Here is a 25,306-nt window from a genome sequence, read left to right as displayed (position 1 = left end):
TTAAACCAAGAGAACAGACAAATCTGTCTTGAGATGGAAGAAAGCTTATTTGTTCAGTTTCTTCAAGCACACACTAGACAAACATTTCCTTTCTTATTTAGTACAAAGAAATAATGAGTAAAAACATCACTGAATTGTGTAAGATCTTTTTTTTTGGCTCTTGGGTAAAGCAAAAAATATGTCTGTAATATATTCACCCAAAAAGAGTCCTTGAAGAGAGACAGAAAGGGAAGCAAGCAAGGGAAACAGAAGCAGCAAGTGCCCAGCTGTAGAGGTGAAACCATTTCCCAAGGTAGCAACAGACAGACTTTTGCTGTTACCTGTTGCTTTTGAGCAAGAAATGGTTTAGTTACAGAGATGGAAGAGACAGAAAATGACCACTCTTCAAAGTATCTAATATTTTTTGTGAACATTATAGTTGAAAATCCTTTGAACAAGGTCATGACATTTGCTTTAGCTTGGACTCCAATGTATAAGAAGATCCGCACTTTTATCATCAGTGGCTTGAAGACCATGGTTCCTCAGCACCGCTTCACCTGGTTTCGGGCCAACTTGTTCACAAATCCACCAAGATGGGTTTCTTCTTCATAGTGTATGCCTCGTATGATCCACCAGACAGTTGGAATTGTGATACAGCAGATTCCCTTGCAGTATGTGTCCCCTCTGCAGATATTTTCACTGTAGATGATTACATCTGAGCTAACTGATCACTTCAGCTCAGTGGAGTGAAATAAGCATTTTTAGGATATATTTCATCCAGTGTGTTTAGCCATCAACATGGGGCACTGTAAACACCTAATTCTCTCCCACTGATTAAAAAGAAATCTAGAGAACCAGCTCGAACGTGCATATCTACTTCTGATGACATCAGCACCATACCAGTGCCAGTAACTATTTAATAGACTTCTGTAGCTTTTGACAGTAAGATCACACAATATATTTATTCATTACTCTTCAAAGTAATGAATGAGTATATTATTGTAACCACATCCTACTCTGTTCACTTGCTATTTCTTAATTCATCCCTGTTTTTTTAAGAAAACATTTTCTTAAGAAAGCATTTTGTTAAGAAAAGGATCATCCTCTTCCAAATGAGAAAATGGCATCTGCCAAGTACCTCAGAATTTGTTAAGCAGAAGCTGAAATTAAGACAGTGAATACAGCTGGCATCCAAAAAAGTCAAATTTGGGGAATGAATGTGTTAGGTGTGTTTCATGGACCATATATGCTCACACAGCTACTAGGGGCTATCAACTTAAGTACACTGAAAACTCCTTAGGAGAATTTACCCACTCTGATTTTTAAAAGCCACATACCAGTTTCAAGATACCTTTATTCAGAGGAGTGCACTTTTTATTGATTGAAACATAAAGTTTCAGAGACTTCCCTTGTTTAAAATGCTTAGTATTAAAGATCATTGTATGTGACAATGTTCTCTGAGTTCAAACTGAGGAATTGGCATCGTATGAACCTCATAAGGTGATGAGAAAATCCTCTTGGTTTAAAGCTTTGGTTTCTTGCTTTCAGAAGGGAGCAAAGAGAGTAATGTCACATTCATGAAGATGATCTCAGGCCAAAATGAACAATTATTTACCATACACTGCAGCTGGGGTGTTCTCTGGGATATTCGCTGGGACTTCATGCTTCAGAATGGCATTTTGTGATTTCCTTCTAAGACTTCTTTTAATATCTGAAGCTGTATCTAGGCTCCATGAGTAAACCTGGTCTCTATGCACAGGCATTCGTGAAAAGCTTTCTGATGTAGAAGCTCAGTAAATGGCTCAGCATTACTTGCTGGCATAGTCAGAACAAAGATGCAAGACTGCTGAAAATCCTAACTGTGGTCTAGTAACAGAAAATTCACTAGTGCTGGCTGTGCTGATTTCTTTTTCCAGAAGTTTAGAAATTCAAGAAAATTAGTGAATTGGCTGCTCACTGCCATAAGCAGTGAGAGGGGACTGGAGGAGCAACTGCAGCCATCCTGCTCTTCATGCTCCTATGCGGGAAGAAAGGAGGTAGAAGGGATATGTGTAGCCTGGATAAGAACCATCACTCAGAACGCCACGTGCTCATTAGGTTTAAGTGCAACCGAAGGTGGAATTACAAATACTCAAAGACAAATGTCAGGTTATTGTAGCGGACTGAAAGATCAACAAAAAGAATAGAAGGCAGGAAGAAATAGCTTCCGAATGTATACAAAGAGCATTCATTACCTGGAGAACTCTACTCATCCATTGAAAACTGTCTTCCTCTGTGGAATCAGGCCTTTGCTCAGCAACAATAACTATCCTTTCATCATGCAGCACACTCACTGAAAACACTGCTATTCTATAGGAGAGAAGGAGAGAACAGTATTTAGTGCCAGTATAGATTAAAAAAAAAAGGATCTTCTAAGTTAACCCTCCATAACTATGATTTGTTATTTACTACTCAGATGGTTGGTGCTTCAGTAAGTATTTTTTAGAGAAAAAATGTAACATGAACAATTTTGCCTAACTTTAAGAGGAACAATAGGGTGCCTTGTTCCAGAATCACATGAAAAATCTCATGGCAGAGCTGGAGATGTGAACCTACTCAGGTTAAAGAGAAAAGCACTAAATCTTGCTCACCCTAAGCTTGTTGTTAAGCTTTTGTCATACTTTATAAAACAATCAAAGCAAGCATCTTCTTCCACCACCTAAAAGAAAGCAATTGCAGCATCATTTTGTGAGAGATCTGCTGTGATCAGGTGTGAGTGCATCTTACTGCATTAGCCTATTCATATTTTAGATGCCTCCTGTTCAGTTCCAGCATCTCAGGAGGGCCACACAGGGGAATAGTTGTCATGTTCAGGAACTGTAGTGTTAAGTATATTGGACATGTTCAAGTCAGACAGGAAGGATCCTGTTGAGCTAACACCTTCAGAATTAATTAACTGTTGAACTGGAAGTTTTTAAAATCACAACTTTGGATCTTGGTTCCTAAAGTCTATCTCAGCAGTGTCTGCTGTCTCCTGGTTCTAGCCAGATAAACATCACTGTAAGAAAACTGCAAACAAATGTCATACTATTGCTATTTTACTGTAGATTAGGCACTGGCTTCTGAAAGCACTTTAGGTCACTCACACTAAGTCTAAGCAAAACAATAATTTCTGTTTGACAGGAGAAAAGAAAGGACCAGACCTCCCCCTGTAGACGAATTTCATTGGTTCCACTGCCAGCGCTGTTGCTACAATATCATCAGCATTGTGTCTTCTTCCACTGACGACCATCAAACCATCCATTTTGCCGATAACAAAGACAAGTCCACCTGGCCCTATAAAGCCTAGTAACCCAGTCCTTATAAAAGGATATTCAGTGATAGGGCCACCAGAACTGGTCATAGGAAATACCTGTAAGACAAAAGAAAACTTAGGTGTTCAATTCCATACACAGGTATGACAGTGCTGAATATTTCAAGTATGTTTCCTCAGTTGGCTCTTATAAAGTGAAATAAATAGGTCTGTGGTGACGCTCTTTCTTCTCCACTGACTACAAAGAGAGTATCAGGGAATTCCTAGATGTGAGTGGTAATTTTCAGAAATCTGAAGTTAAGCAAGTTGCATCCCACTCTGTTTACCATACACATTTTCCCTAACCACGGCTTTGTAAATCATTTATGATGTTAAAAAATATCAAACAATATTAAATAAAGAAAAGGCTTTGCAGAGCTAAAATAACCTGAGGTCCTATGTAGATGGAACCTCACAGATAAAATTAAGTATTACTATATAGGTTCTCTCAGTACCTCCTGCTCATTTCCAGCATACTACAGAAAGACAAACAGGCAAGAAGTAACACTCTTTTAATGTATTGTATGCTAGTGACTCTTAGAGCTGACTACTTTTTTATTCAAGGTCAATACTGCCCTTAAAATACCTGTGTTAATGCCTTATGTTGCCTGTCTAAAAGTGAAAATACAATCCTATATAGAGACTCTTTAAAAGAGGCAGTTTGAACAGCAGGCGCGTACATGACTTCCACAGGATGGAGTTCCACCCAGGACAATTTATTCTGCTTTTCTCATCCTAACTACCGTGGCTTTATCCTTTTAGTGTACGAGCTACTTTGAATTGCATTCTGATATAGTCACACTTTCCTACAGTCTCTTCCTTAAACTGAAATAGTCGAAATGGCAGTTATTTAAGTGGGAGACCATGAAAATAGTGTCCTTCAAGGCTTGTCTGAAAAGAAAGGTCAAATTCTACCCTCAGATGCACATGGATGACTCTTACCGGACAGATTTAATGCTTCTACATCTTCAGCCATAATTCAGCTCAGGAACAGAAAACTCTGACTCACTATTGCTTGTTACATGAATTAGACACTACAATATATATATTTATATATAAAAGAGTCTCTACGGAAGAGGGTCCTTAAGAACATGCTTAACTTTAAGAACAAATAGTCTGACTCAATAACAATTTATTTGCTTACTGTTAAGAATAAGCTTAAATGTCTGCTAAACTGCAGATCCAGTTATCAGTTACGAATGATTTTTTACAGCAAGTACTCCAAGTATTCCAAAATAAGTCTTTCTGCCATGAAATCTGTCAAATCCAGGATTATTGTTCATATTGGGTAATGCTAATTGCTCTTGTAGCACAGCAATCAAGGATCAACAAACTTCACATCACAATAGCATGGTAGGATTCCCGGCTTCAATAGCACGATGGAAAACTATATCCATCGGCCTCCAATATTTACTTTGGGTATAGTGCTTACAACATTCAGATCTGCATACTGAAAGCTGAAGCCATTTTGCTGGAGAAATTAGCCATGCTTAGACTACAAAAAATGGTAGTATCAGAAAGAGCATTTGTTTAGGAAAATGTAAATGCATTATTCTTATCTTTTTCCCCATTTTTTAAAAGAAAAAAGATTAGAGCTTAATTTATGAACATTCTCTCCTCAGTTTTCACAGTATTTCTCCAACTTGACTAGCCTTTCATACTGGCTTCAACAGAGGCTAATGGTAAGAAGTGAGCAGGAAGAACAGTGTTACAAATACAGCAGTCTACAATGGAGCCAAAACATCCTGGAAAAGCAAAAAAGTCTTCATTTAAGGCAATTCAAATAGAAGATGGAAGGGACTAATTAGGAAAGGGCAATTTCATTATTCAGATATCTCTTGAAGCTATCTGTCAGGATCCTGTGTAAATGCAAGGATTTAATGCTGGCTGGGCAGTGGAAATGTTGAAAACTGCTTTTTAAAGATACACAGCAGTACTCCTACTGTTTGCAACGATCACATTCTGCATGTAGCTAGCTCAGGCACTTGCAAAGTATCACCTTTTGAACTTTGTTTTTCTTCCTGCTTTCCTTCAGATTGTTTCATCCCCTTACATCTTCTTTCAAAATTAGAGTAAAAGCACCTCAGAGCCAGAACTAAACCCATGTAAAGAGCTGTTACTGTGCTTAATGAAACAAGCTTCAGTGCAGATTATTTGGCTACAGTACCCAAGGTCTAAGCCATAAACACAGATTATTGCTGATATTCTCTTATTAACGCTGCCAGTATTTTATGTAAAACAATATCCTCTAACAGAAGGAGTTAAAAAGGAAAGCTTTTTATAGCATTTTTTCCTCATCTTACCTCAAAAGTATTTTTGGTCATGCCCGAGAGTCCATAATATGATGTACCCGTTGCAATAGCACATACACAGAGTTCTCCTATTTCATCTGTTTTACAGAGCTGAGGAATTCCATCTGGCTTCACTGAACACATTATAGCTAGAGGAAGAGCAAGGAACTTTAAAAAAATATTATAAAACTAACCACAATATACATGCTGTGGGAAAGATACTACAGGGGAGGTGACATAAATAAATTATATGTGGATGCTAATGTCTAACAAACAGTCTTTCAAACATTAAGGTGTTCAACATTAACAAACTAATATTTACACAAAGAATGAGAAGATTTTTATGTAAATCCAGTCTTTACACTGAAAAGAAAATCTAATTTGCCTTGCTTTCTAAAATATCAGTTGATTGGTAATATCTCTGCAAACTCTGATTGCATTCTCAGTTCTGCATACTGAAGACCAGATTTGATTCAGCTGGTGAATACGAAATATTTTAGATGTGCTCTTGATCATAATTGTACTGCCGGGGAGAGACAGGCAACCAGGAAATTCACCTTCCCCGAAGCAACATCATATGAAAGATTAAGATATTCTAGCACACGACTACTGTTGTTTTGCTAAGAATTTCTCAGAGCTCAACCTCCCACTCAGTGGTTTTACAGTACTGTGGAGACAGCAGGGGCTAAAGCAGAGGGATTAGAAAGCACTGGTTTGAGAAAGAAGCAGCTTTATGTTTGAGCCAAGTGAATAAGAATCAGGTATGCTGGTTTAGCTACAATCTCTCTATTAGAAGTCCAGCATGAGCATAGACTTTGCAACTGAAAGACAATATGGTGAACAGGAGACCAGAAGCAACCCCAAATGTCTTTTAAGTACAAGTGTAAAGAATCTTGACTGACCTCTCACTCTCTCTGAGGATAAAAAGGAGTTTATTCTACTTATCAGAGTTTGTAGTATGAAGTACTCGATGGTACCACCTATAATAGTATTTTATATGATAACTATTAGACAACAACCAATCTTACCTTCCTTTATTTTAAGCTGTTCAGCTGAAATTTTGTAAGATGAATATTTTAGGTTTTATTCATTTGGTGCATAACAGACATTCAGTTATGAAAAACTAAAGTACTATCTTTTCCAATCTCCATAACATTTCACTTAAAATCTAGCTCATATGAAAAATCTTATCTTCATCTTCAGAAGCACAGGCTTTGTTCTGAATTTATCAACACAAACAGTTCAGTCATACCTGCTCTTTCTGATAACCAGGTCTTAGCACAAGATTTTGGGAAAACATTCTGCAAGCCTTTTGCTAGCAATCTTCTACAACATGAATCTCAGCTGGGTCAGACTCATGTACCATTTATGTCTCCCAGACATACAACTCTAAGTCTTTTATTTTCTGTATCAGTAAGCAGTAGTTAATGATTTGATGCTCTGACACAGTGCCAGATTGTTTGAAGTGGGCTGCTAATGCGTGTAAAGTGACCCACTGAGGTAAATACAAAGAAGAAGAACTCTTAGGATTTCAAAGTTACAAGGTTTTGTTAGGTAATGGTTTTGGAGTAGACTTCTTTGATGTATACCTATTCTAATCCTAAGCCACCTAGGATTTTATATACTAAATAAGTTAATGAATCCATTCATAGTAAGGATGAATCCATTCACAGTAAGTTTTAAAAAAGTTGTTCCAAACCTCACCTCCTGGCATCACTAGGCCAACATCCTGTACAGTAAGAACAGAAAGTTTTTCTTCAGAATCCACTCGAATCACTCCATAAGTGAGACCATGCATGGACAGAACTCCTCTGCCTGGTGGCTGATTGCTGTCATCTGTTGGCCTGCAAACGCGGTTCATAAGATTAGTGGACAGTATGCACTATCAGGCAAACAGAAGCATTTCCCTATTCTTACTGGACCACTGTTGCACTTTACCATCTTTATTTTAATGCATAAAATTTAAATAAAAATAGATTATTCTACATTACCCTACAAAAACTAAAACAAATTACACCTTCCTCATTCATGGCCACAACGTTGTGGACACAGCATCTTTGTAACTCATTGGCTTGCTCAATATCAGTTCCAACATGTTATATGATACCATAGCACAGGACAAGCTGTCTGCCAACCTGCTGCAGTGCAAAACTTCATGCTGTATCAGTGAACACAATTATACGCATACAGAGTGTTGTTTGAGCAAAGTAATGGTGACCTATGCGAGTTGGTGACTAGTGGTGACCAAGCCAGAGCCAGATTCTTATACCGCCCTGCACTTTCAAATGCAAAACTGGAGGCGAACATGATGCTGATTTGGTTATGGATAACACAACCATGGAGAGCGGAAAGACTTCAGCTGACAAAATAGACAATATTCACTTCAAGAATCTGAATTTTTCATACAAATCCATTTTAAGACTACTATTTCTACTCTGATAATGTCCTTTTACATGACATTTCTTCTCTGCTGTGCTTGAAATTCTAGATGGGCCTTAGCTAATCATGCTCATGTAAGACTGGCAGTGATCGGTACTATAAATTTCAATTAATAGGTTTTATGAGGCATATTTCTCAAGTGACATTGTCAACAAAGAAGGATGTGGGCATTCTTGAGAATGCATTAGAGCATAACAAATTGAGCTAGTAAACAAGCAGCTGTGATAAATAACATTGCCATCATATAAAAGGAACTTTCAACCACATTATTGATCAACTTTCTTTCACCCTTGTTCCTCAAAACACATATATTACTGTTTAGGACCCCTTAAACATGAAAACAGAATGCCAGTCTCTACCAGGCACACAGAGCTCCTCACAACCTTCTTAAGAGGAGAGGCCACCTAGACTTTCACATACATTTCCTAGAGTTATTTATCACATCCAAAGACTGAAAAAAAAGAGAGCAGGAGCAGAGCTGAAAGACACTGGCCATATATACAGCAGTAAGGTTGGGAGGGAGAGAAATTGGAGGCACCAGGCCTTTTAGGAATGTGGTGGATGACTAGCTGATGAAGTCAAACTCGGTGCAGCCTGTGTTTAGGTAATATTTTGTCTAGCTGGCAAGAGGTGCAGTGCACTAGAAGCAGGTTTAGCTCAGTTGGGTAGAGCATGGTGCTGCTAATGCCAAGGTTGTGGGTTCAATCCCCGCACGGGCTACTGAGGGTTGGACTAGATGACCTCCAGAGGTCCCTACCAACCTTACCATTCTATGATTCTATGAGTTGGTGATTAGGACCCCAAGTCTACACAATGGGCTGTTATTTCAGACTATTTCTGGTAGTCTGAGGTAGATTCCTGAGTCACCAGTTAAATGTGCTTCAGAGTCCTCTTGCAGGCAACTAGCTACCTTACACCAAAAGGGAACAAGGGAACACAAAGACCAAGATTCAGGAGTGAAGGGAGAGCTAAGTGGTGCAACAGTGTAGATACACCCTTCTTAGAAGGTATCTTGTCAACAGGCATCCTGGAATGTATCTTATTTTGTCCTATCTATGACATCTACATGAGAACATTCCCAAAAGAAGTATCTCTACCAAGCAGAAAGATGGAAATCACTTGTAAAGAAGATGGGATGCAAACAGCCTCATTCTAATGTTTTTATAATTTATTTTAAAGTCAGTACTTTTTATTTTACTTACACATTCAATATTTCTAAACAGCATTTGAAATTCTTTAAGAATGCCTACTAGTCAAAGGAAGATAAGTCTTGTGGTTAAGATAGGGACAACAAGACAAAGGTATAACTACACCTACTTCATACATTTAGTGAATGCAGGTAACCCATCAGACAAACCTACCCCTAAGTCGCCTCAACTGCGAAACGGGGACGATGTATATTTATCAAAGCTATTTGCTCATACTGAATAGTCATAGAGCATTTTGAGAACAGATTTGTCCTACCATTTGGAGAGGCAATCAATTTTACCATTATTTTCTGGCATTACTTTAAATGGGAACAGATCTGTACTTAAACTTTGGAACTTTCTTAAGCATGTGGACTCAGAGTCACACGCAGTGAACCAAAGGGGAAAACCACAAATAACTCGGACCACTATTTGCATGAGATATGCCTTTAAATACTAGGCTTTATGCTTCAGTTCTAAAGCTAAAGTATCTATTACTCTTTTTCTAAATTACAAAGGTTTTTCAATAGAGCACTGGTTCTGTTACTCTGCTTTATAGGAAGATCAGTTAAAATACACCATATATTTTGAAAGAGTTGGAGCATTAACAGGGAGCTTTCTGGATCTGTGATCTCTAGGGAATCATTTTAATGCATACTTCAGCTGTAACTCTTTGGAACTTGTATGATAATGGCTTTACTGTCAGTGGAGATGGTTTGAATAAAATAAAAAATACTAAAGCGTCCAAGTTCTGCTGGTATTATCCTACCATTATACTGACTTTACAAAAAGCTATGTATTCAGTAATGTTCACAGTAGTAAGAACTGCTTTGCAATTACATAGCAAGGCACGGAAGATAAAAATGCTTTTTTTTTTGAATCATCAACTCTTTTACGTGTTAATATTTTTTTTTAATGTAAGCTCTCAATGCTAGTTAATTTGAAAAAGGATCTCTAGTGCTTCAGATGGATACAAGCACAGAATGTAAGTCTGGAAAGGGCAAGTCAGGCACTACACATGGAGATGCAGCGGTCTGAGTTCTCCCATTTCTGAGCCTGCGATCTGGGGCAAATTATCTAGGGTAACAGAGGAAATGAAAACTCTCCTGTTAATCAGTGTTCAGCACAAGCAACATCCTCTGCCTTTACAAGCAACAGCTAATTCCAAGGTAGGAGGGATTGCAAGGTCAGCAGAGTCTACACCAAGGAAATGCAACCCAAGGGAAGAGCAACGTCCATGAGACAAGGCTGGGACAAGGTCTGAGGCTGGTGGAGCTGACAGTGCAGTTTACAGAAGGAGACTAACCTGGATAGGATGAATCACTGACAGATAATTTTCAGACTTTTAAGGTTAATAATGAAGTGGCTGAAAGACAACCACATTCTTGGCTTATGTCTTTCTTCCTGTGATATTTCTTTGGAAAGTTAATTGAAAATCTAGTTAAATTTCATTTGACGTATTTTAAACTTTGTGGCAGGAATAGTTTTATTAATACTTTTGCAATGCTTTACAGTTTTATCCTGCACATTTTAACGTGAAAAAATTATCAATGGCTGTGGAAATCTGAGCTTAAAAACAAAGCACCTACTATTCAAGGGATAGCTTTGGCACAATTTTGTCAAAACAGACAACAGATACGGCATTTACTGTGTGTCACAATGCTCAGGACAGGTGACTGCTTCATATGGACATTCATGCAGATAAAACTTACTGGTTTTATCAGAATTTATCAATTTCCTTTTTAGGTACAAATCCCACAGACTTAAAGAAAATTTCCAGATGACTACTCAGAGTGTATGAATGGTTAAGAAGCAACAGTTAGCCAAAAACAACCTGCAGAATGTCATAATTCTCTTTAAATACACTAGTTTAAAGCATGAATTTCCTCTACAGCAACTCCATTTAAATTTCCATATTTTAATTAATTTTATTCTTATGGTGGCATTTTTTCCATGTCTTTTTATGGATTGAGCTTTCGCATTTCAATCTGTTTCATTTAAAATTAGATAATATTACAGAAATGGGAACTTTTTTATCAGGTTCTCTGAAGCTAAATTATTATTCTCCAAATTTGTCTTGTATGTATTCTTTGGACACAAACATAATGAAAACTAAAGGTGTCATTCAGAAGTTAAGTATGTAGATTCAATCTTGAATAAATTTTTCTTTTCAAATTACCACAGTTATTCTACAGTGTGTTTAACTCAACTCTTGTAACACAGTACCTTCGAATAGCCACAGTGAGAGCTTCTGGTGAGCTAGCACACGGACAAATGACCTCCTGTCTGAGACCTTTACTTTGGAAGACATTGAGAAATGCATCACAGGAAGAAATAGACCCTGGGATAAGGGAAAAAAAAATCAGAGGAGAAAAATAAACTGATTTCTGAAGTGATGCTATTCAAACTGCAAACATACTTAATGCATATATAGGCTTTTGAGGACCTATGCAACACTGAGAAATAAACCATATCTGTTACAATTACATATATACATTTATATTTACAGTTGCATATACACAATACATAAAGATTCATTTTTGAGTGCACAGTCCTTTCACTATGCTTATGCAGAAAAGCCATTGCTGATAGATTTACAATATGAATTTCATTACATATTTTTTGAGTTGAGGCAAATTAAAGTTTTAATTTAGAAACTCAAAGCAAGCTACTATAAAAAAGCAAGATATATCTACACCTCAGTATCTTAAATAATATAGAGAAAGAGTTCAAACTACTAATTGTCATGAAGCGATCCAGATACAGTTCTCTAGAGTATTGTAACTATTCCCCTCAAATTTTCAGTTACACCTACATCTGAGTGCCATCATTCCGAAGCAAATGTTTTGATCCTTTCTACAGCTCAGTTATTTACTTCAGTGTTTACATATGGCTGTCATGTTAAACAAAACTGTATTTACTGCAACTTACGTTATGTGGAATATCAAGTTTGCTTCAGGATTAGCTAAAGAAAAATACATTTTAAAAAATCCAAAATTAATTACTGTTTCCATAAATATTGTGTAGTTTGCAGTAGACAAACCTTATACTCTGTTAAACATTTTAGCTAAGATGACTGCAGACTGTAACTTCAAATGCCAGATAGAAAACACACGTGCTATTCTCTGCCGGACTGCAGAAGCATCACTTACATGGGTTTGCGCCATCCGCCACTATTAGCATACGCAGTGAGGAAAGGTTGATGTCTCTCTGATCTCGATGTGCCACCAATGCCCAGTGCATGTCTCTGGATTTTACACAAGCAACTTTGGCTACAATAAAAATGGAAAGATTGCCAGTACACCACATAGAAGTTATTTTAGTCACAGCTTCAGATGTATCAGGAACTCGTCCTTTCGCTATTGACTTCAAAACATACCTTTGTATATTCTTGCCCCTTACCTTTGTACTGACAGACTTTCTGTATCCAGGACAGTGGATTCACTTTCATTAAGGAATACGGAATACTTATAACATGCATCATGTTCATGACACTCTGAAATCAAATCAAATAAATAGCTTTTATTCAATAATCACAGAAGTTATTTATTTCTGGGCAGAGGCATCTATGCTACTTACTCTACACTTGCTTTATTTTCAATGGTGGCATTTCTTTTCCTATCAAGCTATCTACATTAAGATGAAACGAATCCACCATTTTATAATTCTGTGATTTAGGACTGTTAAGATCATAACTTTGAAGCAGTAGTGAAAATAATTTAAAAGGATTTTCTTCCCGTTTGTACTCTCAGCGAAATCATAAAAATTACACAAAAGCTTACATAGCTTTTGAGTGACCAATGCCCATGTTTGCTGCACAGGTTAATATTATCCCTATGTTTGAAAGACTCCTGTTCATACAAAGACTTTTTATTCACAAAGAGGAGTAACAGCAATGGGTGTGTCTAAAGAAACCCATCTTTTCAAAAACCGAAGAACTATTAACAGTAGTGGGAAAAAAATACTTAAAAGACAGTAGATGGAAAGCATAGTCACAGATTAAGCAGGGAGCAATTTATTTTAATAGAAAATAAATGAAGGGGTTTTTTTGGTGTGTGTCTTGCTCCAGGGTAGGTTTCCTGATACTCCAGTACATTTCCTAACAAGGTTATGAAAAGTTGCAGGGAGTTAGGAAAAGCAAGTGAGTGAAGCCAATGGCAGCAAACACACATCTCCTGATTTGAAGCAGTCAATTCCTTCAGCAATTTCTCTTGTATTACAACCAAACAAACAGCCTGTAAATGGGCTGCTTCCTTCCTTCGGTTGCCACGTAAAATCATTTTCTGAGGGTAATCAATCTCTACTCACAGCAGCTCAGGCTAAGCAGTATTTGTTTTGGAAAACAGGTTTAAGAAACCAGGTTCCTGACACAGGCAAATATTCCACTGGACTGGTCATCTAAATCTTTGTGAGATGGAGACCAAAAAGGATACTTCCCTTTTCAGGCTGGCACAGGTGCTGGTACAGGAAAAGTAGTCACATGCAACAAATGAAGTTGAGACCAACACTAATAGCAAAGGAAGCCACAGGAAAGCTCTGTCAGATGTTTACTCCCAACAGCAGTGACAGAAGTGGATTTTTAATACATTTATGCGCACAGTGCCTAATAGGCTGCTCCTGCCTATTTTTATTACTGCCCTTTGATATCAGGGGCAGCACAACACTCCGTGTGATGTGTATCGGCTCCCTGGCTGCTCCTGCCTATTTTTATTACTGCCCTTTGATATCAGGGGCAGCACAACACTCCGTGTGATGTGTATTGGCTCCCTGGGAATCACAGCACGTAGGGCCTGTCCAAACTGGGAGTCCCAAATATCAGCCCTTCAAAACTTGGCTTCTATTATAATGATCAGTAAATAGCGTTCTTTAAGACATCAACCGCAGCAGCACCTTTGCAAACAATCTTTAGAAATACCTAAGTTGGCTCCTGTGTCAGTCGCAGAAGACAATCAAATAACAAGCCGACAATTATGCAACTTAAAGCGTAAGAAATGCTTCACTGTAACAGAAGCACTTGCTGACCAGAGGTGTCACAGGTGGAGAACCTTCCCTGTGGCAATATATTTGTGTCACTAGATTGTGTTCTCACAGAAGCGAGTATTAATGATTTTGATTTGTATAAAGTCTGATCTCAAAAATATTCATCAGTAAGATTAGACTGATACGGTAAGAATAGGCAGAGCACTTGAAGCATTAAAACAGTCTGGTATCTTTACTGTGCTCACTATGGGTAACTGCAATAGCAGAGAACCATGAATCGTAAGTCAGGTATTTTTTGCTTTCAAAGCAGAAAAATTTGTATTAGAAGAAACCTTAGGATATCCTGGTTTGTGATGGTAATAAGCATATTAGGTTAGTTTATTTTCAAATATTCACAAAAAACAATAAAATAATCCATACTTACCGTAAGAATCCCATGCCATAAACCAACATCCTTCTTGAAATCTAATACATTCACAATTGTTTCAGCTGTGCAATAAAAACAAAACATAGTTTAGTTTTTAGAGCATGGCACTGACTCAAGACAAACCCACTTAAAGGAAGGAAATAGAGTAAGCTTCAGCATAACATGACTGTTGACCTCAAAGCTCAACTTTCAGAATAAGTCTCCACTGTAGCATTTGTCTTGGCTAGGACATTATTTGTCTTCTCTTTGGTACTTCTCATAAAGATATTTTAAACGCGTGTGCATTTTCTAAAAGCAGTGAAAAAAAATCAGTTTTACATCTAGAAGTTTTTAACATAGATCCATGTGAAACTTAAGACAGCAGCACGGTGAGCAACAAACCACAGTTCACACTTGACTTTAGCAATGAAACAGAGAAGCGTCTTGCATACCTTCGGTGTATCCACATGCCTGTGTCAGAGCTTGGCAGTGCGTCAGCAGTGCAATCCTTGTCACCGTCACCCCAAGCACACTTCCATCTTTACATGTCTTGTACTAAAAAGAAGTAAGTAAGGAAGAGTCAATGTATGGTTAAAGTGTAGGCGAATGATGGACACATTTAACGACTATATTTTAAAGAAGGCAGCAGTATTGTTTGGTTTGGGAAGCATTTTTTTTTAATACACTACTTTCAGATTGGATCTCTTTTTAACTGGAGCTTCCCAGGCTTGGTTTCAGAAATCTCTCAGTTGTCTGAATACAGGCATGCTGAAAAATAATTATAAGAATTCTAATCATGCTAATGATTAATGGATGGGCTAGATTTAGCAGAGAATAACCTAGTTCAGTCTGCTCAATATGCACTCGTTTTAGATTTTATAGGCAAACTAATAAACCTGAACTTCTCCCTTCTGTGTCATAGATGGCATGGGATAAGAACTGCTGGCAGGAATGTTGTGGGTGCTGCTCTAATAATCTACATAGGAATATTTATGCAGTCTGAAAAACACAAGAGCTGCTTTCACTGCAAGAATATGAAAGAGCCATGAGAAAGCAGCAGAAGAAAAACAGGTGGGAGAATCATCACTGATGATTGTGGTAATTCTGCAACTTTATGCAAGAGTTTGAAAACTGTTAGTGGCAATTAAAGTAAATTAAGCATTTATCTTTCTTCATGATGAAGATAATCAGCAAGATTGAAAAGCGGGCATTTCTGCTTTTTAAACTCAGTGTTCTCACTGTGAAAAGATAGGAAATGTCTTCGCTCCATTCACTTGAACTTAATACCTTTGAATAACCATTTAAATTCGATACTAACATCTCTGAATTGAAGACATTTGAATCTAAGCAGAAGTGGGAGAAAAGGAAGCAAAAATAATAAATAGGAAAAATAAAACTGACAGGATTGCTTGTTTTCCCTTCCTGATGCTGATCTTTCAGGAGGGAGTGTGACCCACAAAGCAACTGGTATACAGTAAGCGTTATAACAAGAAGTTCCTTCTCTTTCAAAGGGACTGAAGGTTGTCAGGGGAGAACTGAAGTTTCTCTTTGAAACTTGCTGTCTAGCTTTCTCATGGCTACTTTGCCAGCCTGCAATGTGAACAGGATGTAAATTGGCCAAATTTAAAATAATATTGTTGCAGCCTATTAGATGACATAAAAACAGTAATGTTAGAAACCCCCAAAATGCAATTTAGCATTTCATTAAATTTTCTGAAATCAATATACAGTATAATTTATTTAAAAATATTGCTTGTTAAGAGGCTAAAACAGGATGTTCTTTGCTTCTCTGACCAGGGAATGAGTAATTACGTTTATCTAATCCAGAAGTGCCATACACAATGATTCAAACAGAAAATGCGTCTTCATTAATTCACCTCAATGTAAGCTGTGTCGTTGTTTGCATCCTTGATATGAGGGAACCAGTCACGAGGAGGCTTGGAGAGATGTTTCGACTCCGTGACAAACCACAGCAGCTTTGGCCAGCCTGAGAAACGGTTGCAAAGAAAAGTCAGCTTTTGTTGAGCTTCTGCTGGATAAGACAAGATAAAATTCTTTTCTGCCTGATTTTTTTCCCAAATGCTTGAGTGCCGCCATTACCTAAATGTTGCTTCTTTTAATCCACAGTGTAGCGCAAGAAAAAAAGACCTTACAGAACTGCTTGCTTAATGTTGCTACCGAGGACTGAGGCCTGCTCAGGTAACCCCTGAAGAAACGGCTGGGCAATTTAAGCTGTTATTGACCCAAATAGTTTATTACTGCTCTCCTGCTACTGATTTCCCATCAGAGGTTGCCAACCCCACTGCTAAGCTCCACGCCTGAATCACACGAATGCTGCTCACTGACTCGAGCGCAAACTCGGGTGGCTTAATCCAGCTTGCAGGTGACTTCAGCGGCCAGCTGAGCCGGCAGCGCGGCAGACGAGGAGCCTTGGCACAGCTCCGCAGCTGGAAAGCAGGGACAGGAACCTCTGGCCGTGAGCCAGTAAAGAAAAGCCGGGCGGCAGCCTCCCAGCGGCCAGGGCCGCTCCCGCGGCAAGTGGTTCAACAGGGTCCTCGCCCCAGCTAAGCTCAGTCTCGTGCCCAACCTCACCCACTGAAAGCAAACAAACGCGACGAGCACTGCTGTCGAGAGTTACACGTGCAGTGCCTACGTCCATGATGACCAAGGGTTAGCTTACCTTTAAACTGCGGTATCTCCCCCGTGGGGCTCTTAGGCAGTCCTTTATGGCAGGCGTCACTGGTCAAGGCCACAGTAACTCCACAGCTCCCAAGCAAAAAACCTATTTGTTGGCTTCCTGCATCCTAATAGATCATAAAATAAAAGCAATACATAAAATTGATTACAAGTGGCTCCAGGGGGAAAATGTTTTTGTCTTTTGGCAGCATATCTTTGAAGGAAAATAATCTCTTTCCTCCAGGCAACTTAACTTATTAGCAACACTGATTTGTACATCAACAAAGGAATTCCATAACACATATTTTCTGATCTGTAATAGTATAAATCATAAAGAGAACTGAAGAAATCATATGGCTTCCTCTCTCTCATCTCCTCAGAAATGACAGCTAGGAAATGAGTTATAGCTGCTTCAGGCTGGAGAAAGCATGCACCTTTGAAATGGCCTCCTCCTGGTTATGATGGACACACAGTGGTCACAGTATCGCTATTCGCAGTTGTTGACCCATTTCAGGAGCACTATAGATAGCCAAGTGCCCATTAAAGAAAGCACATTACGTTTTACTTTCATCAAGGGGATAAAGGCAGTGAGGCTAAAATGCCATTTAATGATTTTCAGGTCTAGGCCACAGTTGTTCTTTAAGAGACGGTCTGCTTTCACAGCATTATATCTGCTTTACATACATTGTCTTGTCATGATTCTTTCACGAACTTTACATCTACCCATTAGGTTCATCAACAGAACAAAGCTCTAGATGCAAATACGCACAGAAATATTAACCCTTTTCTTGCAGAATGACTCTACAGAAAACAGCCAACAGAATCTTAAAGATCTAAATCAAAATATCTTTCAAATCAACCATAATGATACTCAACCATGGAAATGACCAAAAATAGAGAACAGTTGTGTTAGTCTATTAATTTATTCAATACAGAACTGTATAATGAAAAGAATGCCCTAAATCTGCCCAATTTTTAATGTAATTTTTATAGTCCAGAAAAGAAATAAAAAATAAGGAAGTAAAGAAATAAGAAGAAAAATAAAGGCTACTTGTTTTCCATATTTCTACAAAACATGTACATAGTACCAATTATGAGAACAGTAAGAGCTCAGTAAACAGTAGGGGGCAATAAACTGATTTGTCAAAAATATGCCATGTAACTCCTTCAATTGGAATTCAGCATTAGCTTTTGTTTATTATTACCAGAATGAATTTAAAGCAGGAAAAAATTACAGTCCTTTTTCAAGAAAGCTTGCTCATTGTCATTTCCAATAAATATCCAAAACAACAGAGCATAATATTAGTGTACCCAGGAACAGCATTTTGAGGAGCATGCTGTTGAGCCTGCAACATTAACCCCATGCCAGTAATCACTGGGGCTTCCAACAGAAAAAGGCTTTGTCAAGCAAACACAAATAATGACATTGCTGTTCTTGCTGACTCTGGTGCTAGTTGGTCTGTACCTATGTTGTCAAACCTCTGGGATGTGTGCATACCAGATCCTGGTTCTGCACTGGGACGAGACATGGCCACACTCCTGGTGCCTCCCCGCAGGAAGGAAGCGTGGGGGCCCAGGCAGCGAGGCAGCGGTGCCTCTCCCCGGCAGCTCCCTCGCTATGATCGGTCGCGGAGGAGGACAGGAGCGCTCCATGGAGTCCATCACTCCCCGGCAATGCACAGCCTCTGAGACTGGACACTCTGCTCTGTGTACAGGAGGCCACCAACTTCTTAAATCACCAAACCAGTACTGCCATTACACCAAACTTCCCCCCCCTAGATTTAATCTCAAAAATGGTTAGTGGTGTATGTGCCTGTATGAAGCTCCATCATTAAAAAAAAATTGCATAATCAAAAGCAGGAACTTAATTGCACTCTCAACTTTAAATTAAAAGTTTGCTGTAAGTGTATACTCTATAAAAGATTACTAACAAATTGTTTTACCATTGTACCAAGAAAATGCAGATTCTCAGGCAACGAAGTCCCAAATAATTTAGGACTTTACAAGCAGAAACTATCGTAATAAATTCCATTTAGAAAACTAACATAAACCAGTAGAGAGCGCAGAGCTGAGAGCATCAGCACATCTCAGCCCATGGGGAACGTATCAGTTAGGAAGTGCTCTGTAAAACACGTCTCGTAACAAAACAAAACAATAGGAAAAGAAAACTGATACTAACAGTTTGGGTTTTCTAATTAAAAAGGAAGAATGATCATGCTTCCACTTAATGCCATACCAACTGGTTTACAGCATGTATGCTTAAAAATTTTTCATTCATTTATAGTATTCCACACACAAGCAGAGAGAATCACATACAGTTTACTTAATACTGTCTATCCACACATCAGATATTCTAGTAACACGCTCCTTTTCACCTCACGACAATCTCATTTCAAACAGCATTAAAAACCTCAGACTATTCTTCTCTGTACGGTTCTTTCTTTCATTTGGAAGGATAAAACGGTTAAACAATTACGTGCTGCAACACTACCACAAAAGATTAGAAAAATTCCACCAAGCACAGACAAATTGCAATGTTTTTTATAGACTTTCAAAATCCCATTTCATGTCTTTGATGCCCACACTAAATCCTGCTTTGCAAGAGAGAAGCAAACCAAGATGCTCAAGAGTGATAGGACACTGCTCACAGCAGCCACAGGAGTTTCAGTTAGGATCTCACCTCAACTGAAAGAGAACATTTAACTGAAGCGTTCTGGTGGTCTAGACGCACTGGTCTAGACATCGTGGTTTCCTAGTTTATCTCTGCCCTTCATCTTTGCTCCCAATCTCAGCCTCAGCCTCTCCAGATGGTTATCACCACTTCCTATCCGCTTCTGTTGGCCTCATCCTGGCTTAGACCCCAAAAGTGCTGCAGGGGACAGCAAGATGAAGAAGAGGCTGATGTATCTCCCCCGTTTCAGGTGCCACATTGATATTTGCTGCCCCACAGCAGCAGCTGGTTGCAGATGCCCAAACAGTGCTGAGGACGGAGCTGGCAGCCAGGACGCGGAACGTCGGAAAGTGGCTCCAGCTGAGAGCGGTACGGCAGCCAGGCGACACACTGCATCTCACCGCCAGCACACCAGCCCGCAGCCACGCGACAGCCTTTCGCTGGTCCTCAGAGCGACAGCCCCTGAGCAGGGGATGCCTTGGGTAAAACTTGCCAGTTTGCACAATGATGTTTTGAGTGGAAAATATAATCATTTGTGTGCAAGAGCTGAAACTTCCAGATGGGCCAGAAAAAAGACTTTTGAGTTTAAAAGCATTGATTCTTTCACATTTTGTCAACTAGGTATCAACATTCCTTCTGAGTAATTTAAAATGAGTGTTTGCAAGGTTGAAAACTGTTTTGTGGCTAAAGCAGAAAACAAATAATCTGCTGATAAAAAAAAATCAACTCCTCTTCAAATATAAGAGCACTCTCCTGTGCAAACCAGTTTCCACAAGCACTTCGTCTTGTTGAATCTCGTGGTGCTGGAAGAAGCGGCAGGTTCGAGCAGGGACCAAGCGCACCAAGGCTGCCCTGGCTGCACAGATGGGGAGAGCCTTGCCGTGACACATGCTGACCAGCGTCTCCACCACTTACAGTTTGAAATGACACGTTATGCACATCAAAGGTAAGTAACAGTATCGTAGCATGACGTTTGAGACCAAATGCTGACTTTGGAGCTACCATTTTACATCCCTTGAAGGCACAGCGCTTGCTGAGGTATGATAAATGAGGTCTGCACATACCTAGAGAGATCAACCTTTCAGACGAAGCAAGCCGGAAATCCTCTCTGCTGTAGGTAGCCATTCAAGGTTCTCTAAAGACTTTGATTAAAGGTTCCCTAAAGGTTTTCACCAGTACCTGGAGGCAAATTGTCTTCTTCCTGCTGCAGCGAGTGATAATTCATTGTCAGGATAACAAAATCCCATGTGTAGCTGCATTTCAACACTCTGTTAATGTCATTTTTACAATGCTTTGTGTGAGTATTTATGTGAAGGAAAACAATTGGGTTGCTTTCTCCAAGAGCGAGAGTGCACGTCCTTATCTAATACGGAAGGAAGGAAGCGGCAGCCTGAGCAAAGGTTGGGCTGATAAAGGTTACTCCTGTCCATTCCCGAATCCCAGGCTGATTTAAAAATGAGCATTACGTGACACCGCGCTGCAAACTGAACTAATCTCGGCTTCTGTTGCAATACTGGTTTGAGCCCCATTTGTTCTTAATAAAAATTTTCTGGTAGAGACAAATAGGGCAACTCTCAGATATAAAGCTCAGCACTTTTGAACTGAAAGTGAAAAGGAATTGAGGAAACCCCCAATTTTTAAACTCCAAATATCAAAGACCTTAATAAAAATTAAACATGAAGCAGATGCGATTTTCACATCCAGCTTTAAGAGGAGGGAGTCAGCTGCCTCATCAGAGATAGCTTTGGTACCTAGCAATAATTTGCACTGAAATCCTATCAGCAGCCTTAATGACCAAAAGTCTTAATGAAAGCAAGGCAGCAGTTATTTTTGGCAGAGGCCACAGGATGAAATGTGCCATGTCCATTTCCTAAGTCTGAAAATGTAAAAAGAAAACACAGACTCTAACGGCTCTGGGAACCACAACTGCGGCCAGCTGAGCAAAGCCCCGTCCACGTCCAGCTCATCTCTGCTGCTGAAAATATTTGAGTACTAGGGAAGGTGTCAAGGCGTATTTCCTAGGGAATTACAATTCCACCATCAGAGGGAAGGGAGCACTGGGACAATTTCACTGTTTGGAAAAAAAAGATCTCTCTCTGGCTGCTGTTAAAGCTTTAATAACCCTTGAAATTTTATCCTTGAAAAGTACGAAGCATCCATTTTTTTTTTTTTTTTTAATGTCCTAGAATGTACATCTCAAAACTTCCTCTGATAACATGCACACACGCTCTTCCAAAGGTACCGTTACAGTTAACACTGGAAGAAAGCAGAACTGCCTCCAGGAGGCACACAAAGCATTAAACTTTCCAGGCTAGGAAACAGTGCTTTTGATCGAGAAAAAATGTCGTACCTGTGCTACAGATCTTTTATCATAAAGATCTATCTGGGATCCCCCTGTTTTATATCCACAGCATGTGACTGAGCATGATTACAAATGTGCTGTGAGGACAAAAATGTTATTTTTAAGATTAAAATCTCCTGACTGTATCAGCGCAGAATAACTACATTCATGATGCTCATGAAAGAGAAGAAACATAATAACCTGCATAATGTGAAGAAAAAGAAATCAAAAACAAATTTGTAAAACTTTTCATAAAGCAAATAGTAAATCACTATGTGAACCAGAACTTGAAATGTCAAAAATCTGGTATCATCTGCACGCCAGGCTTTGATGGCACATTCTACGATACATAGTTCGCAATTCGCATCATACTGTTACACGATTAACAGGAAATGACAGTTCTGAAGGAAGAGACATTGTACGGAACATACTAAGAAATGACTATACTATTTATTAATGTTTGGAAAACATAAATAAGATATTTGGAGAGAGAGACACCACTGTGAAAGAACATAATCCATAATCCAAGAGATGAAGATAAGTTACAAAAAAACTTGGGGAGTGCTCATGATATAGGGGTTTCCATAGTATGAACGCAGAGAAGGAAAATGAGATAAACTGTGCTGTTTATTCCATTGTTGCAGTAACCGTGGAACCTCTGATTGCTGCTTCTTGAATAAAGACTTACTTTTGATGTACTTCAAAGAAAACTACTTTGAATTTCTTAACTTAGATCTCGACTTCTCAAGTCTGAAGAGCCAAACACATCCATGCCTACATGAAAGTAAATTCCCAGGTTTTTGCTAATCACCGCTAGTACTCCAAGAATAAAGCAAAACTGAAGAATGCTGAAAGGTTCCTGAGAATTCAGTCAAGCCACCCCACGGAACCGCTTGCCAGATAGGCCTCCTGAAGTACTCTGGGAAAGTACAACTAATTCCAGGTATTTGGTCAATATAAAGATGGGATATAGAAGGAAACAGCAAGAAGAAATGGACCTTCACCCAGAAGGTCCTTCGTACAGAAAAAATGTCCACCAAAATTTAAAAATATTACAGTCATGATATGAAGAATATGGAACGTGCAAAATCCATGGGATGGTAAAACAAGAGCCTTTACTTCAGTATGCATATAGATGTCCGCCCTGTAACATATAAGCCAAAAGGCTATCTGGCTGCAAACACCGCTGTTCAGTTTTAAAGTACCTGTCAGAAACAATTAGCACAGAGCTGTGAAAAACTCTTCTTTATGGAAATGTAAAACAGAATTAAAGCTGTCTAATTAACATAAATTTTTAGCATTAAAAATGTGCTCATAACGTAACTCCCTGAAACAGTTCATCATGATCAGTTTATTATTCTGTAAGTCTTTATTAGCCTATAATATAATTATTGGTCTATTTCTTGGTTCACATCTCTGTCTTCCAAAAAGCAGACCAAAAAATGAACGTTGCCAGAATTTACTGAAGTATGTAGAAAAGAGAACAAATAATAGGAAAGCATAAAAGAGCAGTCTAGGTCTTTGTGTGATGACACGAATGACATCCTCCCACAGATGCCAGAAGCAATCCGCTACCATTTGACCAAGCAGAGGTTTTCCTTCTGGGACTACTCACAGAACATGATTTTCATCTCATTGCTTCCACTCCAGTTCCTGCTCCATATAAACAAGTGCAGAAATTTTTCCCATCGTACGTGCTCTGAGATTGCATAGTTTTATTTACAGATCATGGCTCGTGTTACTTTTTAATTATACCACTGACGTCTCCATTATTGTTTTATCAATTTTATATTTAAATATTATTAAATGATTTTGGCAATAGTCAAACAGTTTAAGTCTACAGTTATGTGTACATAAAAATATATATACAAATACATACAGGTATATATATGTAATATATATACAAACACACATATAAACAAATGAAGAGGTTCAGCCAAATTAAGATCAAATTTTAATTTGAGATAGGGTTTTTCCTTGGACAGCTGGATTTGTAAAATAAATGTGGTATCAGATGTTCTAAAATAAATGCAGTTTACACTTATCTCTGTGTTTTAAAATGCCATTAAACCTTGGAAAAGATGTAACAGGGAAAGAGATGTTTCATGCTTGTAAGTTATGTTGCTTCTCTTTTGTAGAATGAAAGCAGATGTATCCATGTGAGTCTTCTGCATGTCTTACAAAAGTCAACTTGCCTTATTTTGTTGATGCACTTAAAATCTCTGTTTTATGTAGAAATAATGCACTACGTTATGCAATTACATCAAACTATCTTATGGTACTGCACTCACATGTGAAAGCGTGATGACAGCTCAGTGCAAATGCACTATGTTTCTACTAAAATCATTATCTTCATTCTACACTCACGTCCACCACTCAGTGCTCTTAAATACAACATTTCACATAGCATAGCTTCATTCCCCAAAGCAAGTAAACAAGATGACCTCCCACCCCATCTCCCAGCCTGGTCTTCCTACTTCACTTGTTGAGTGCAAACCCTTCCTTCAGTCTTAGCCACTTAAACTCACTCACTTCCAGGCTCTTCTTTCTCTGTGTTCCCAGTGTCCCTCCTGCTGTTCTGCTCCTCTCACGTCCATCTGGCTGGATCAGTGCCTTTTTTTTTTCCTTTTTTTGTCAGATACATTTACTTTCTTCCATTTCTCCTTTAATTCTTCATCAGTTCACCAACTCATCCCACTTACTACACTTTTTCCTCCCTGACAACTTTTGTTTTCACCCATGGCAAGAGCCCACCATATCCATTGCCAGGGGCATGTGTGGACATTATAGAGAAAAGATGAGACTAACTCAGTCCAGCCAGCATTAAGAGCTGAGAAACGTTCAAGCTTCTTCAGTTAGAAAGGAATTTTCAGGTATTTTTAGCTGTTAAATTCCTATATGAGTATGTGCAAACTGCAAAGACATTATAAGGGCTTAGAAACTTGGCTGTGCTTTCATGCTTTTTCATTTGAATGGCAAGGTCCCTATTTATGAGGCAAAGATTT

General features: G+C 38.7%; 1 protein-coding gene across 1 annotated transcript in view; it reads right to left on the bottom strand.

Moving 5' to 3' along the window:
• Positions 1 to 25,306, bottom strand: part of DIP2C (DIP2 acetate--CoA ligase C (putative)) — a 183,168-nt gene that overhangs the window by 66,100 nt on the left and 91,762 nt on the right. The window contains exons 13-23 of the mRNA XM_085317723.1: positions 17,294 to 17,417; positions 16,491 to 16,600; positions 15,066 to 15,168; positions 14,632 to 14,696; positions 12,630 to 12,723; positions 12,380 to 12,499; positions 11,454 to 11,568; positions 7,306 to 7,445; positions 5,614 to 5,750; positions 3,162 to 3,370; positions 2,214 to 2,328 (exon numbers count right to left, since the gene is read on the bottom strand). Coding sequence (XP_085173849.1) covers positions 2,214 to 2,328; positions 3,162 to 3,370; positions 5,614 to 5,750; positions 7,306 to 7,445; positions 11,454 to 11,568; positions 12,380 to 12,499; positions 12,630 to 12,723; positions 14,632 to 14,696; positions 15,066 to 15,168; positions 16,491 to 16,600; positions 17,294 to 17,417 — 1,332 coding nt within the window. The remainder of the gene's footprint in view (positions 1 to 2,213; positions 2,329 to 3,161; positions 3,371 to 5,613; positions 5,751 to 7,305; positions 7,446 to 11,453; positions 11,569 to 12,379; positions 12,500 to 12,629; positions 12,724 to 14,631; positions 14,697 to 15,065; positions 15,169 to 16,490; positions 16,601 to 17,293; positions 17,418 to 25,306) is intronic.

This window comes from Rhea americana, unplaced genomic scaffold (assembly GCF_003343005.1).
Source record: "Rhea americana isolate MKP2758 unplaced genomic scaffold, rheAme1 scaffold_50, whole genome shotgun sequence".
NCBI lineage: Eukaryota > Metazoa > Chordata > Aves > Rheiformes > Rheidae > Rhea > Rhea americana.
The sequence above is the reverse complement of the archived record's forward strand: the minus strand, read 5'-3'. Positions and strand labels throughout refer to the sequence as shown.